General features: G+C 38.3%; 1 protein-coding gene across 3 annotated transcripts in view; it reads left to right on the top strand.

The window, feature by feature from the left end:
• The window catches only part of FREM2 (FRAS1 related extracellular matrix 2), a 161651-nt gene that overhangs the window by 117939 nt on the left and 27583 nt on the right, over positions 1–16129 (top strand). For all 3 annotated transcript variants that reach the window (XR_007473229.1, XR_004478336.2, XM_004282243.3), the window contains exons 8-15: positions 357–566; positions 1947–2144; positions 2922–3086; positions 3656–3838; positions 7011–7141; positions 9083–9241; positions 13020–13323; positions 15436–15567. Coding sequence is in view for 1 of the 3 variants with exons in the window: in XM_004282243.3 (XP_004282291.2) it covers positions 357–566; positions 1947–2144; positions 2922–3086; positions 3656–3838; positions 7011–7141; positions 9083–9241; positions 13020–13323; positions 15436–15567 (1482 nt within the window). In the remaining 2 variants the exon portion in view is untranslated. The remainder of the gene's footprint in view (positions 1–356; positions 567–1946; positions 2145–2921; positions 3087–3655; positions 3839–7010; positions 7142–9082; positions 9242–13019; positions 13324–15435; positions 15568–16129) is intronic.

The following is a 16129-nucleotide window of genomic DNA, read 5'->3' as shown; positions in this document are numbered from 1 at the left end:
TATGATAATCAAATGATTGATATGCTCGTTATTTTTAGACCTGATTTTTACTAGTTCTATTTGAGAATTCCAAAATAGATGGAAAAAAACTATAAGAAAACTAAAATAACTAAAGGTAAAATAACTTGTTAGACATAGATAAGACAAAGTTCAGAACCTGATCCTTGATCTACCATCTCAATAACCAAAAGGTTAGATACTAATCTTTTGCATTTCATTAAATGTATTTCCTGTAACGGTATGCTAGTCTATATATTTTTAAAAGGATTATAAATATATCTTCACAGTTTGCTTCTCATAATTTTGTTTAAATTGAGTTAGTCCCCAACTGAAACATTCTTCTGTTACTGTCATAGCTGGAACAGACTATGTGGGAATCAGTCGTAATTTAGATTTTGCACCTGGAGTCAACATGCAGACTGTTCGTGTTATCATTCTGGATGATCTTGGACAGCCGGTGCTGGAGGGAATTGAGAAGTTTGAACTTGTGCTTCGAATGCCTATGAATGCTGCCCTTGGTGATCCCAGCAAAGCCACGGTGGCCATAAATGATTCTGTCTCAGATTGTGAGTGTTTATTAATTAATGCTGATAAGTAAAACACTAAGGTAGACTTTATATAAATGTTAAGTAAAATGATAAACTAGGGTTTATATACCCGTATTAGTTTGCTAGGGCTGCCATAACAAAGTACTACAGACTCAGAAATTTCTTGTCTGACAGTTCTGGAGGCTAGGAGTCCAAGATCAAGGTATCAGCAGGGTTACTTCCTTCTAAGGGATGCAACAGAAGAATCTGTTCCAGCCCTCTCTCTTGTCTTGTAGATGGCAATCTTTTCCCCTGTGTGTCATTACATCAGCTTCTGTGTGTGTCTCTGTGTCCAAATTTCCCTTTTATATAAGGACACCAGTCATATTGAATTAGGGCCCACCCTAATGACCTCATTTTTACTTGATTAGTTCTGTAAAGACCCTATCTCCACATAAGGTCACATTCCGAGGTACTGGGTGTTAGGACTTCAACCTGGGAATTAGGGGACACAGTTCAACCCATAATAATACCTTAGCTGACCAAGTCTTACTTTCTCATCCTGATTATTTTGATAGAATTAAACAGCTTCAGAAGAAAACTTTCAGTCTTCCTCGCAAATTTAAAAAAATGAGATTGCTGTCAATATCTTGATTGTGTGTCAAGAACTCCCCCCCACAGATGGGTGGAACCGCATGGGGTTGCACAAACCCTTGAGTATTAATGGTCTTTTTCGATTTCTCAACACAAGACATTTTCTGTTATCTCCTTACTCCCAGACTCCTGAAATTCCCCTAATGATGTGCCAAAGACACTGTTCTGAAGCAGTAAGCTTCTGGACACATGGCAGGGCTCTCTGACACGTCATCACAAGAAAATTCTGAATAATCTTCTACCATGATGATCCTGACATTGCTTGGAGGAGTCTAACCTATTGTCAATGAGGCCTATAGTTAATTGACCTAGTATAGGTGTCACTTTCTATTATGTAATATATATAATATTATAGCCATTGTCAACTTTTCCAACACGGTCCAGGTAAACTATGCATGTGATTATGTGCACAATATTTAATATTACTCATATCAAGAAATTCTGAAAAGCTCATGGTAAAGCAACATATATAGATACAGACATCTTAAAATCTCTGGTTTTATCTACTTTCTCACATTTCATTGCATCTTCCTACTCCACAAAATAGGCAGAGCAAAATTACAAGGATAAGGAAATCAAAATACTGAGTTAAGTGATTTGCTCAAGGCCAAAACACTGGCAAGTGACTGAGTGGAGAGTTGGTTCCAGTTCTTCTCATTTCTGTTCCATTTTTCTTCCCACGAATCCATGTTTTCTGAAATGCCGTTTTCCTTACATTTCTATTCACTTTGATTCATATGTTTATTTTCTTGTATTTTTTTGCAGTGCCTAAGATGCAGTTCAAAGAACGAGTATATACTGGCAATGAAAATGATGGGCAGATAGTTGCCGTGATCCACAGGAGTGGAGATATCCAGTACAGGTCTTCCGTGAGATGCTATACGCGCCAGGGGTCTGCACAAGTGATGATGGACTTTGAAGAACGCCCAAACACTGATCTCTCCACCATCACCTTCCTCCCTGGTAAGTTTTGGCTTGCAATTTTTATTTGGAATTTGCAGAAGCCAAGTTTTGGGTGTGAAATATCTATCAAGGAAATACAGGTTCTGGATTTCAGCAAGCTTATGACATGGTTTAATGTGCACTAAATGATAACAAAGGGAGGTAGATTAACAGGGTGAATGAATGTTCTTTTGGTTTCTGTATCAACTTATTGATTAGTTTCTAGTGATGTGCTATATTGTTTATTCAAACTTTATGCAGCAGATAATGTCATATCAAATGTGTAGATTTCACAGTACTGGGAAAGACTTAATGTTCAAATGACAGAAATGAAAGGAAATAGATGTCACATTTTTAATATGTATCCAATGTCATAAAATATTTGACCACTTTGATCCAATAATTGTACAAGATACATGTGCTGTGGTCAAATTAACAATGACCAACCAGTACAAAGTTGCTAAATTTGCCTCCTGATCATAATGTTAGAAATTTGTAAATAAAATTGGCATTTCCTCTTTTCCCCTTGTTTTCAGACATAAGTGACAGAACTTAAGACAGGCATTAAAGAACTCCCTGTACAAATAGGGCCTGTCATTGCATATGTTCAAACCTCATCATTCATTCAGCAAATATTAATCAAAGGCTTATTACATGCCAGACACTGTTTCTTGCGCTGTCGATACAGCAGGGAACAAAGCAACATCCCTGCCCTCATGGGGCTTACCTCCTGGTTGCAGATGCTTCCCTTATGGCCTACGGGATGTGATTGTCCTGCTGTCGTTATTATTGTTCCAGGTGAGACTGAAAAGCCTTGTATCCTTGAGCTGATGGATGACGTACTATACGAAGAGGTAGAGGAGCTCCGTCTGGTTCTTGGCACTCCACAAAGCAACTCCCCTTTTGGAGCTGTGGTTGGTGAACAAAATGAAACTCTGATAAGGATCAGAGATGATGCTGATAGTAAGAAGCTGTTTCTTGTGTTCAACTGTAAATTAGGAACTGAAATCCATCTGTATTAAAGTTTTAGGTGGCTCAGAAAATAACCCCCTCTTTCTGACTTGGCTTTTAAAGTAATTGAGAAATAGGAAAAAGACTAAGATAAGTGGAGAACGAAATAAACCATTTAAACTGAAAATTATGTTGAAGAATATGGTTGATACCTAAATGCTAAATCCCAGGCATTCAGACCTCCCTACTCCTCACATACCCTTGGGTGCAGGTCGTCCTGGGTCAACAATTTCCTCCTTGCCTTCCCTTAGTCAGTGGCCCACTCGTGTAAAATTTTTGGCGGATAGACACAGCCCACAGCACGTGATTTCTGGGGGCTGGTTAATTGCTAAGGAAGGAGCTGGGCCATGCATGCTCAGTTTCTCATGACACACCAGTGATACTGAGCGAGGGGACAGAGGGAAGGCAAGAGAATAATATAATTAAGCTCCTCCCACATGGGAAACAGAAAAACCATTAGAAGTGGAGAAAAAAAGCATTCCCTTTACAATTTAATTTGTCCGTGTCTCCCACTGTTTTAGAGACAATTATTAAATTTGGAGAAACCAAATTTAGCGTCAGTGAACCCAAAGAACCAGGACAGTCGGTGGTTATAAAAATTCCAGTGATTCGCCAAGGAGACACTTCAAAGGTTTCCGTTGTGAGGGTTCACACCAAGGACGGTTCAGCCACGTCTGGAAAGGACTATCACCCTGTGTCGGAAGGTATGGGGGCTCCTAGGGCCCGTGTCCAGATGGGTTGTGCTCACACTGTGTTAGTGCTGGTACCCTTGAGAAAATGGAAGAGAGATATCCATCCAACTGAAATACAAATACATGTACTCCTTTAAATTAATCTCCTTCAGGAAAACAAAGTCAATGGAATTTATTTCCAGAGTTTCCCTTTTTGACTGCTGGGTACCTGTGTTAGGGAAATTTTGAGTTAGTGTGCTAGATGATCTTCTGTTTTGAGTCTACAGTCCTTTCATTTTCAGTGGGTTTTACCTGCGTTATGGCAATCCGATATTAAATAACAATTTTCCTGAATATCCTATTGCATTGAAAATGTGCATGATAGCCAAGAAGATAGTCATAGAACAACAACAATGCAAAACTTCAAGCTAGAAAGTTTAATGTTAATGGAGGACAGTAAAAGGGGGACAGATTACCAACCACAGGGCCCATGAATTCTCTGGGCCTTAGGAACTCATAATGAATACATTTCATCCATCCCTCTCCTTCTTCAAACTTTCGGATCATTTCACCCATTACTTTTATGAGTATAAAACAAGTCAGTTCTTCTCTCTCCCTGTGGGTTGTTTAGTGGCAAAATAGAGACTGCCAGCAGTTTTTGATGATCATAGACTACAGGCGTTCATCTTGATCTGCTCAGTTGAGAACAAAGTTTAGGAAGTGACAGAATCAGTAATAGAATTAATGAAACAGTTGGAAAAACTAGCATCTTCTACAAAGGAACACTTATTTTCTTTGCACATATGGTAAAAGTTTGATGAACTATAGAGCTTCAAAGTTATCCTCATATTATTTTCTACGTAAAGAATGATAATACATTGGAAATATATGCATAAAACCCAAAAAGAGAGGAAAAAACTGATCAGCTGCTAAATTATAAAATCTAAAATAACTATTTCTAAAATGAGCATGTTTTACATGAAGGAAACACCTTCTAAATGTGGATGACATGATCTTTAACAGAAGATGCTTTTCTTATAAAGAAAATTCTTTTTGCTAAGACAGAAACAAAATTACATGTATATAGTAAATTGACAAATGAAATCAGAGAAAACTTAAATAACAGTAAATCAACCTGTGTCTCTTTTATCCTATAAATGTCAACATGTGTTTATTAAAAAAATTTAATAATCTTTCCTGAAATATATTTTAATTTCTCCTTTTATGGTCCAAATTGAGGTAAACAAAAAATTAAATATAGAATAAACATTGAAATATTTTTGGTTAATATTTAACCCAAATATTTTTGGGTTAAAAATGTCTAGGGGCTTCCCTGGTGGTGCAGGAGTTAAGAATCCGCCTGCCAATGCAAGGGACATGGGTTCGAACCCTGGTCCAGGAAGATCCCATGTGCTGCCGAGCAACTAAGCCCGTGCGCCACAACTACTGAGTCTGCACTCTAGAGCCTGCGAGCCACAACTACTGAGCCTGTGCACCTAGAGCCCATGCTCTGCAACAAGAGAAGCCACCGCTCACCACAACTAGAGAAAGCCCGCCTGCAGCAAAGAAGACCCAACACAGCCAAAAAATAAATAAATAAATTTATTTTAAAAAAAAAAGTCTAAAGTGGCTGAGGAAACAACTATCACCTAGCATGTATACTGTAAGAAAACAATTAATTTAAGCATTTAAAATAAACACTTAAGTTTTCAACTTCTCAGAAACTAGGTTTATATAATTCAGAGGGTTACAAAACTCAAATGTTTACAAGGCCAAGACAAGCAATGAAAATGAGGGAAGCAAGGAAAGTGTGAGGGAAAGATGGAGTGATGGAAATGTTCTTCAACCAGAAAGTCCATTCCGTGCTGAGAAAGACCTGTACTGTCATAGCCAGATGACTGTTGCCAGGCAGAAAAGTACAAAAGATCTAAAACATCTGTATTTTTCTATGAAATCCCCAGATGTTGAAGGGTTAGAAAATAAATTTTCATTGCACCTTCACACAGGTCAAATCAAACAAATTGGTGACCCAGAAGTGATCAGCTATTTTCATCCTCTGGAACGAGGACTGTACGCCCTCTTGGGGCATGAGAAATCTAAGGCTAATGGTATCAAAGAACCGGCTAAGGCCAGTGTGGAAAATGGCTGTACCCAGAAACAGAACTAATTTTAAAGATGAGTCTGGCTTACAAACACAATTTTAAAGAAGAAGATCCTTTTCATAATTGATGGAAGTAGGAAAAGAAAAATACATTGGAGACACATTTTCTTCTGCCACATTTTAAAGGATTTCTTAATTTAGAATTATAATGATTGAATACCGCCGTTACATGAGAAAGCAGCGTCTGTTATCGTCTCTGATTGGAATGATTATGCATTATATTCTTTATTTTCTCCTCTGAACAGTTTTTCACAAGGCATTGTAAAACCAACAAAATTGTTTATTCAAGTTTGGTCAGCTGCTTATTCTTGAGTTCAATAAAATCAATTAATTTTTTAACATTTTAAGAATCTCAGAATGAATGGTTAAAAAAGGATTACCATTATTGGGTTTATTTTTCATGACAATGAAGGAATTATTTTTAGTGAGGAGCGACAGGGTGAGAGAAAAAAACACCATTAACATTTTTCTTTAAAAAAATTGCTGAATTTCCAAGATTAACGTCAACAACCGAAAGAAGTCTTTTAAAAATATAATTTGACATGATATTAAAAATTTCAACAATTTTATGTCCAGCTTTTCTAGATATATACATAATGAAAATACTATTCACACTCAATAATGCCTGTGATCATATATTTGACTTATGTCCTGTTGGTTTAGAAATTCTGGGAAATGAGAGGTGAGTTTGTCTGATTGTGCCGATATCAAAATTGTTGATTGTCTATTCCATAACTCTTCATTTTTTCAAACTGTGGGTCAAAAAATCAATTTAGTAGCTTATGATTATAATTTTCTTCTGGATAAAATGGAATAGAATAGAAAATATTAGAGTGCAATGCATATTGTAAGAATAGGTGATGTTTTTAAAACTTTTTATTCCATTTTATCCACACTCACATGTGCACACAAACATATACACGTAAGTATACTGGGCCACAATATGAAATATATTTCTCATTGTGGATCACTGTCAAAGAAGCTTAAGAAAAACTTCACATATTCCTATGTAAAAGATTTAAACCTGTGATTTTGCATTTGTAGAAATTGAGTTTAAGGAGGGAGAAATCCAGCACATTGTTGAAATTGAAGTAATATTCGATGGGGTAAGAGAGATGAGAGAGGCCTTCACTGTCCACCTAAAACCCGATGAAAATATGATAGCAGAGACGCAGGTAAGTAATTTATGGATATAAATTTGTGGCCAGTATTTTATCATGGAAAATGCATGTAAGCATCACATAGTGTACAGTTAAGTAATCAACTTTATACAACCCTTGTATAAAGACAATGCCCATAATCTTTTTTCCCCTACTAAATAAATTTTGTTTCCATTCGAAAACAAGAATCAAGTAAGTCCTGGGGCTTCCCTGGTGGCACAATGGTTGAGAGTCCGCCTGCCGATGCAGGGGACGCGGGTTCGTGCCCTGGTCCGGGAAGATCCCACATGCCGTGGAGCGGCTGGGCCCGTGAGCCATGGCCGCTGAGCCTGCGCGTCTGGAGTCTGTGCTCTGCAACAGGAGAGGCCACGGCAGTGAGAGGCCCGCGTACCGCAAAAAAAAAAAAAAAAAAAAAGTCCTAAATTCCCTGGCGGTCCAATGGTCAGGACTCCATGCTTTCACTGCCGAGGGCATGCGTTCGATCCCTGGTCAAGGAACTAAGATCCTGCAAGACCCATGGTGCAGCCAAAATAAAAAATTCCTGTCTCTTTCTTGAAAAATCATGTTTGTAGAAACTCAAGGACTAGAGCCTCCGAGTCCCACATCAGCCCAGTTACCCTTCCTATTTTAGTCAGTAACGACTGAATCTGGGGTTAACCTCCAGAGAGAAAACATAGTCTCAGCACAAAGATGAGGCTGTTAATTTAGTGCCACAACTCATAAAAACACACATTTCAACCCACAAAACAGTTTGCTAACCCTCAAAATTCCCACCTGCTCATCGTAACTTTATTAAATTGATGTCCAGAGCCTCAGTGACCCAAATGTTACTGTCCTAGCACTTCTTTCCTGTGTTTATTTAATTTATATTATTTCATCAACCAGATATTCTTCAAGATAAATGTAATTTCCATAGAATTTTGAGCTTTAAGCCTAATTTTTAAAGCTAAGTGATTTAACGAACAGACCAATGTTTACAGTATCTGTGCTTACATTTACTCGATTTCTTTTATTATTTGTTTCACTATTAGCATGAGATCAAATTGGGGAGACTGTTTTTTCCCTTAAGTACAGGTATTTTTAATATTTTATAATTTTTACTACTTGATGGTATTTACAGTGCCTTGGGTTTTTTTTTTAAGTCATATTTAAAATGCAAGAAGTAGGGGCAGAAAATCTTTTTCAAATATATTTTTGTAAGTCTTGATCACATAAGAAGTGAGTCTTTAGTTTTTATGGAGCATCATATTAAACTCTTTTGAGTAAGAGGAACAGAGATTCACTCAAATCACTTCAAGTGATCAAAGCCCCTTTTAAGAAGACACACGTAAATATAGGCTTGGAAACTGCAATGTATCGTTGGATATTGGAAGATGATTCGGGAGCAAAAGGCAAATGTGTCAGTGGGGTTTCCTTGTCATTCTACCCCCAGTAGATGTTCACAGGTTCCTCTTCGGTCTGTGACTCAGCTTCTCCCTCTGCCTGTGCTTCTGTCCTCTGCTCCTCTGAAGCTTCACTTTTCACCTGATTTCCACTTCAGCAGGGTCCATGCTGTCACATGACCTCTAGGATCTGCCTTCTCCCTGGTCTCTTTCAGCTTTCCTCCCACTATTAACTAATTGACTTTTTCATGGATCTTCCACTTTACCACCCCGAGACAGACTTAACTACTATCATCACAATTTGGAGAAAAAAATTCAAGCCCAAATACTTTGTGGGCCACTGGCCAAACCAGGACTCAGGTACCCTCCCCTGCACCATAAGATATGGCCCAGGTGCCAGGGTCATGAGGAACAAAGCACATAGAGCCTGTCACACTGCAGAGGCTCTGGGTGTGACAATTTTTACTATAATGAAGCCATGGACTTGCCAAGCATTGTGAGTATTGTTCTGCACAATAGAAGCAGCATGAGTCTAATATGTCAGTAATCATGGAGAATTATCTTTTCCTTCTAGGCCACCAAAGCCATTGTGTACATAGAAGAATTGAACAGCATGGCAGATGTCACTTTTCCTTCTGTCCCTCAAATTGTGTCCTTACTGATGTATGATGACACTTACAGAGCCAGAGAGAGTGCTGGACCTGTGTCTGGTTATCCTGTTGTCTGTATCACGGTGAGTAGGAAGTTGAGGAAAATTGTAAAATAGTTAAAATAATCATGAACATTAACCAATATAGTATGGGCTTTGTCATGATGAAATAAAAGTGGGGGAAAACTGCAGGATTTAATCTATGAACTTTTGAAAGGAAACTGTTGATCAAGTAAAGGTCCTATTTTTCTTCCTTCATCCAACAAAGGTTTACTAACTGATGTACACATAGTATGTTATCTCATATTATCTCAGGGTTTGCCACTGAGAGAAAAATAAATAAGATATGAACTCTACACTCAAGGAATTTAAACATAAGGGAGAGAAAAATATATAAGAATCAGTCACTCTACTATAAGGCATGATGTGATCATTATACAAACTAGGAGATAGAACAGCAGCTCCACCTGTGAGGGAAGGTTTGGGATCGTCCAATGAAAATGTCAATAGTTTAAGAGTCACATAAGGGGGAATCCCCATAAGGTTAACAGCTGATCTTTCAGCAGAAACTCTGCAAGCCAGAAGGGACTGGCAGGACATATTTAAAGTGATGAAGGAGAAAAACCTGCAACCAAGATTACTCTAACCAGCAAGGATCTCATTCAGATTTGATGGAGAAATTAAAACCTTTACAGACAAGCAAAAGCTGAGAGAGTTCAGCACCACCAAACCAGCTTTACAACAATTGCTAAAGGGACTTCTCTAGGCAAGAAACACAAGAGGAGGAAAAGACCTACAATAACGAACCCAAAAGTTAAGAAAATGGGAATAGGAACATACATATCGATAATTACCTTAAATGTAAATGGACTCAATGTTCCAACCAAAAGACACAGATTGGCTGAATGGATACAAAAACAAGACCCATATATTTGCTGTCTACAAGACACCCACTTCAGACCTAGAGACACATACAGACTGAAAGTGAGGGGATGGAAAAAGATATTCCATGCAAATGGAAACCAAAAGAAAGCTGGAGTAGCAATTCTCACATCAGACAAAATAGACTGTAAAATAAAGACTATTACAAGAGACAAAGAAGGACACTACATAATGATCAAGGGATCGATCCAAGAAGAAGATAGAACAATTGTAAATATTTATGCACCCAACATAGGAGCACCTCAGTACATAAGGCAAATGCTAGCAGCCATAAAAGGGGAAATGGACAGTAACACAATCATAGTAGGGGACTTTAACACCCCACTTTCACCAATGGACAGATCATCCAAAATGAAAATGAATAAGGAAACACAAGCTTTAAATGATACATTAAACAAGATGGACTTAATTGATATTTATAGGACATTCCATCCAAAAATAACAGAATACACATTTTTCTCAAGTGCTCATGGAACATTTTCCAGGATAGATCATATCTTGGGTCACAAATCAAGCCTTGGTAAATTTAAGAAAATTGAAATCGTATCAAGTATCTTTTCCGACCACAACGCTATGAGACTAGATATCAATTACAGGAAAAGATCTGTAAAAAATGCGAACACATGGAGGCTAAACCATACACTACTTAATAATGAAGTGATCACTGAAGAAATCAAAGAGAAAATCAAAAAATACCTAGAAACAAATGACAGTGGAGACACAACGACCCAAAACCTATGGGATGCAGCAAAAGTAGTTCTAAGAGGGAAGTTTATAGCAATACAATCCTACCTTAAGAAACAGGAAACATCTCAAATAAACAACCTAACCTTGCACCTCAAGCAATTAGAGAAAGAAGAACAAAAAGCCCCAAAGTTAGCAGAAGGAAAGAAATCATAAAGATCAGATCCGAAATAAATGAAAGAGAAATGAAGAAAACGATAGCAAAGATCAATAAAGCTAAAAGCTGGTTCTTTGAGAAGATAAACAAAATTGATAAACCATTAGCCAGACTCATCAAGAAAAAAAGGGAGAAGACTCAAATCAATAGAATTAGAAATTGAAAAGTAGAAGTAACAACTGACACTGCAGAAATACATAGGATCATGAGAAATTACTACAAGCAGCTATATGCCAATAAAATGGACAACCTGGAAGAAATGGAAAATTCTCAGAAAAGCACAACCTTCTGAGACTGAACCAGGAAGAAATAGAAAATATGAACAGACCAATATCAAGCACTGAAATTAAGACTGAGACTGTGATTAAAAATCTTGCAACAAACCAAAGCCCAGGACCAGATGGCTTCACAGGTAAATTCTATCAAACATTTAGAGAAGAGCTAACACCTATCCTTCTCAAACTCTTCCAAAATATAACAGAGGGATGAACACTCCCAAACTCATTCTACGAGGCCACCATCACCCTGATATCAAAACCAGACAAAGATGTCACAAAGAAAGAAAACTATAGGCCAATATCACTGATGAACATAGATGCAAAAATCCTCAACAAAATACTAGCAAACAGAATCCAACAGCACATTAAAGGGATCACACACCATGATCAAGTGGGGTTTATTCCAGGAATGCAGGGATTCTTCAATATATGCAAATCAATCAATGTGATACACTATATTAACAAATTGAAGGAGAAAAATCATATGATCATCTCAATAGATGCAGAGAAAGCTTTCAGCAAAATTCAACGCCATTTATGATAAAAACTCTGCAGAAAGTAGGCATAGAGGGAACTTTCCTCAACATAATAAAGGCCATATATGACAAACCCACAGCCAACATCATCCTCAATGGTGAGAAACTGAAACCATTTCCACTACAATCAGGAACAAGACAAGGTTGCCCACTCTCACCACTAAACATAGTTTTGGAAGTTTTAGCCACAGCAATCAGAGAAGAAAAGGAAATAAAAGGAATCCCAATTGGAAAAGAAGAAGTAAAGCTGTCACTGTTTGCAGATGACATGATACTATACATAGAGAATCCTAAAGATGCTACCAGAAAACTACTAGAGCTAATCAATGAATTTGATAAAGTAGCAAGATACAAAATTAATGCACAGAAATCTCTGGCATTCCTATACCTATAAAAAAATAAAGAATCACATAAGGAAACGTCATTCCTGTATGAAGTGGTTGCCTTACAAATGGCATAGTTACTTTTTCAATTGCCTTCTTTTACCTTTGAATTATAAGCACCTTGTGAGCAAAAACTGGCACGCATTTATTCTTACTTTGCAATACCCCTGGTGTAATGACCTACATATAATAGGTATACAATAAATGTTTATTGGATTAGCAAGGCAGAAATAATAATGCGGTGCAAGTTACAGAGGTCTTGAAATGTTATATTAAGGAACGTGCACTTTATTTGTTCGTTAGCAGGGAGCTCTTGCACAGAAGAATGGCATGAGGAGAGGGGTTGTATTGGAGTGTTACCATGGCAACCGTGGTCACCTGACGAGAAAGGCCCTGAATTAGATAGAAAGGTGATGCTTGGCATGGGAAGGAAAAGACCAACTTAAGAGACATCCTACAAAAAGAATCAAACAAGTTCACTGACCCACTGGATGTTGGGGGCAAAATGAGAGAGAGAAGAGAGGGAGAGAGAAAAGAACAAGGACGATTCGACAACTCTGAGGATTCGAGAGATGATGAAATGAGTATCACTTTTACTCGTATCAGGTTAAAGGTGGAAACGGCCAATAAGCTGTTTGAAATGCAAGATTAGAGTTCATAAAGGCTAGCATCGCGAGGACTAGGAATTTGAAAGTTGCATGAATAACATGTAGAAATGGAAAAAAAGTAGCAGTGAAAACACTAAGGGAGAGAGAACTTCAGAGGAATAATTTCCACCTTGTTCTAAACTGTGGCCCTAACATAGTTACTTGTTTCCCATAGGCTTGCAACCCTAAATATCCGGACTATGACAAAACAGGATCCATTTGTGCAAGTGAGAACATCAATGACACTTTGACCCGGTACCGATGGCTGATCAGCGCACCCGCGGGCCCCGACGGAGTCACCAGCCCCATGAGAGAAGTGGACTTTGACACCTTTTTCACTTCATCCAAGAGGATCAGTTTAGACTCCATATACTTCCAGCCTGGCTCCAGGGTGCAGTGTGCGGCTCGGGCTGTGAATGCCGATGGCAATGAAGGCTTGGAGCTGATGAGCCCTACCGTAACCATCGGCAGAGAAGAAGGTAGTGCATGGCCGTTTTCACATGAAGGTCGCTGGAATACCATGGAATGTTATATATGTCTAATTTCCAGTTATTCATTCCTCCAAATGCCCCATGTATTCCGTAATACTCTATACGGTTTTTTTTTGTTTTTTTTTTTTTGTTTTTTTTGCGGTACGCGGGCCTCTTACTGTTGTGGCTTCTCCCGTTGCGGAGCACAGGCTCCGGACGCGCAGGCTCAGCGGCCATGGTTCACGGGCCAGCCGCTCTGCGGCATGTGGGATCTTCCCGGACCGGGGCACAAACCCGTGTCCCCTGCATCGGCAGGCAGACTCTCAACCCCTGCACCACCAGGGAAGCCCTCTATTAGTATTTTTAAATGATAATCTATTTTCGCAAAAATATTCATTAGAAAACAAATATTTATTCATTTTGCATTTTTCGATCACTGAGCATATGTCAGGCTTTTGGCTGTCCTATGAAAAATAAGGCAGGATTCCTGCCTTCCAGGAGTCCATACTCAAACTGAAGACACAGACAAATTTTAGTCTGGACAGGACACAGAAATGCAAAAGTAGTAGTGATGGGTTCTAGCCTGAGTGGATCTGGAAAGGTTTCATCAAAGAGGAGATGCTTAAGCTGAGTCTTGAAAACAGTAGGGGAAAACAAGCATGAGCAATGACTCGTAGAAGCATGAAAAAACGTGGAGTATTCTGGGAACTACAAGCAGAGAAATGGGGCAGGATGAAAGGGAGAGGAAGGGAGATCAGGAGACGAAGCAGTTGGTACGCAAGGGTCGGATCTGGACAGAGCAGCTCATATGTGATGCCGTATCACTCCCAGCTGGTGGCTGGCTGAACAGGAGTTTGCTGGGGCAGGAGGGGAAGGACAGTCCAGGTAGAGAGGTGTGTACTAGTGTCCATACTTGGTTATTAGAGGGGAGGTTGAGGTCAGGGCTAGGGCCCGGACACAGTGGGGGTGGAAGATACATGTGGCTGGAGACAACACTGACGAGACAGGAAATCCACTTTATAAACTAATCCTTTACTCTGCAGAAGAATGTTTAAATCAGAGTTTTCAAATAACAGTCTTTTAATAAGATTCTATTTCTAAAAATTCCATTTGTGTACAACACTTCGGATGTACATATGTTGCAGCAAGAAAAGTTATATGTACCACCTCCCACCATTATATACTCAGGATCAATATTTATTGATAACACGTAGAGTAACCATGTTCTTTTATTAGGATTAGAATGTATGGTTTTTAGATTTCTCTTAAAACCAAACTATTGTGTTGGTACCAAAACTAAATTAAACAATGCCTTAAAGTGAGTCACCCCCAATTAATAGAGCAGACATCCCAGATGCTAGGGCCTGATTCTGATCTGTTTTCTACAGACAGAAAAGAAGTTATTTATTGCCTAGTTCTCTGGAAACTGTGATCCAGCATCGGGCGGTCTCTTCCATGGTATTAAAATGAAGACACTACAGTGCTTTCAAAGCAAACATACGAGGAAGTTTTTCATGTTAAAATTCTAGATAGATAGATAGATTAGACAATGAGTTATAATTTATAATACACATACTATAAGAAATTACATATATAGAGAAAACTATATATTTTGCTGTCTGATTCTAAGAAGGCTAGTTTTTGTTTTTTAGAATGAGTGCATTTTTAGTTTTATTATAAATAATGTAAATTTTATGACTAGTCTTAAGGATTTAATTCTAAGGTAACAATCTCATTCATTTAATTAAGCTACACTTACTTTTTCCTGTTGTTTTTCAATCATTTTTACTATGCCTGTTTATACTTTATGTTAAGACGATTTTGTGAATATGACCATAACAGACGGTGTCCAGCAGAAATTAAATCACATTGAACAATATTTATTTTGTCTTAAACTTTATAAAACACCCCAAATGTTAAGAAGAAGCCATTGAACTGTCTGCTGGGATTACTTTTCCCATGATGGTCTTTTGCTTCGTCATAATATCAACTCTCAGCAGTGCCTTAGTTCACAGAGAATTTTAAAGTACACAGAAAATTAGTAGTGCCTATTTAAAAATATATACTTCAAGTGTTGTCTATTATCTTCTTTTAGCATAAATGTCTTCATTTTGCCTCGAGGTCTTTGTCAGCCCCGGGTGCCAGGGATAGTGGGAGCAGAGCCTTTCTCAGCTAAATTGCGCTACACGGGTCCCGAGGACCCAGAGTATACCAACCTCATCAGGCTCGCCGTCACCATGCCCCACATAGACGGTAGGTGACTTGGGAAAGCAGATCCATGGAGGCGGTTTGGGCTTCTCTTTACCTGCTTTATTTGACTGAACATAGGCAGACCTCATTTTATTGCACTTCCCAGATACTGCGTTTTTTTAAAAATGGAAGGTTGGTGGCAACCCCGCTTCCAGCAAGTCTGTCGGTGCCATTTTTCCAACACCACCTGCTCACTTCACGTCTCTGTCTCACATTTCGGTAATTCTCTCAATATTTCAAACCCTCCACCAGCAAAAAGATTAAGACTCCCTCGGGATAGTTAGCATTTTTTAGTAACAAAGTATTTTTTAATGAAGGTGTGTACATTGCTTTTTAGACATACGCTATTGCACACTTTATAGCCTACAGTATAGTTTGTTTTTAATTTTTTATTGCAGTATAGTTGACTTACAATGTTGTGTTAGTTTCAGGTGTACAGGAAAGTGAATCAGTTATACATATGTATATATTTTCCATTCTTTTTCAGATTCTTCCCCATATAGGTTATTACAGAAAACTGAGTAGAGTTCCCTGTGCTATACAGTAGGTCCTTGTTAGTTATCTA

Source organism: Orcinus orca, chromosome 18, assembly GCF_937001465.1.
Source record: "Orcinus orca chromosome 18, mOrcOrc1.1, whole genome shotgun sequence".
Classification (NCBI taxonomy): Eukaryota; Metazoa; Chordata; class Mammalia; order Artiodactyla; family Delphinidae; genus Orcinus; species Orcinus orca.
The sequence above is the reverse complement of the archived record's forward strand: the minus strand, read 5'-3'. Positions and strand labels throughout refer to the sequence as shown.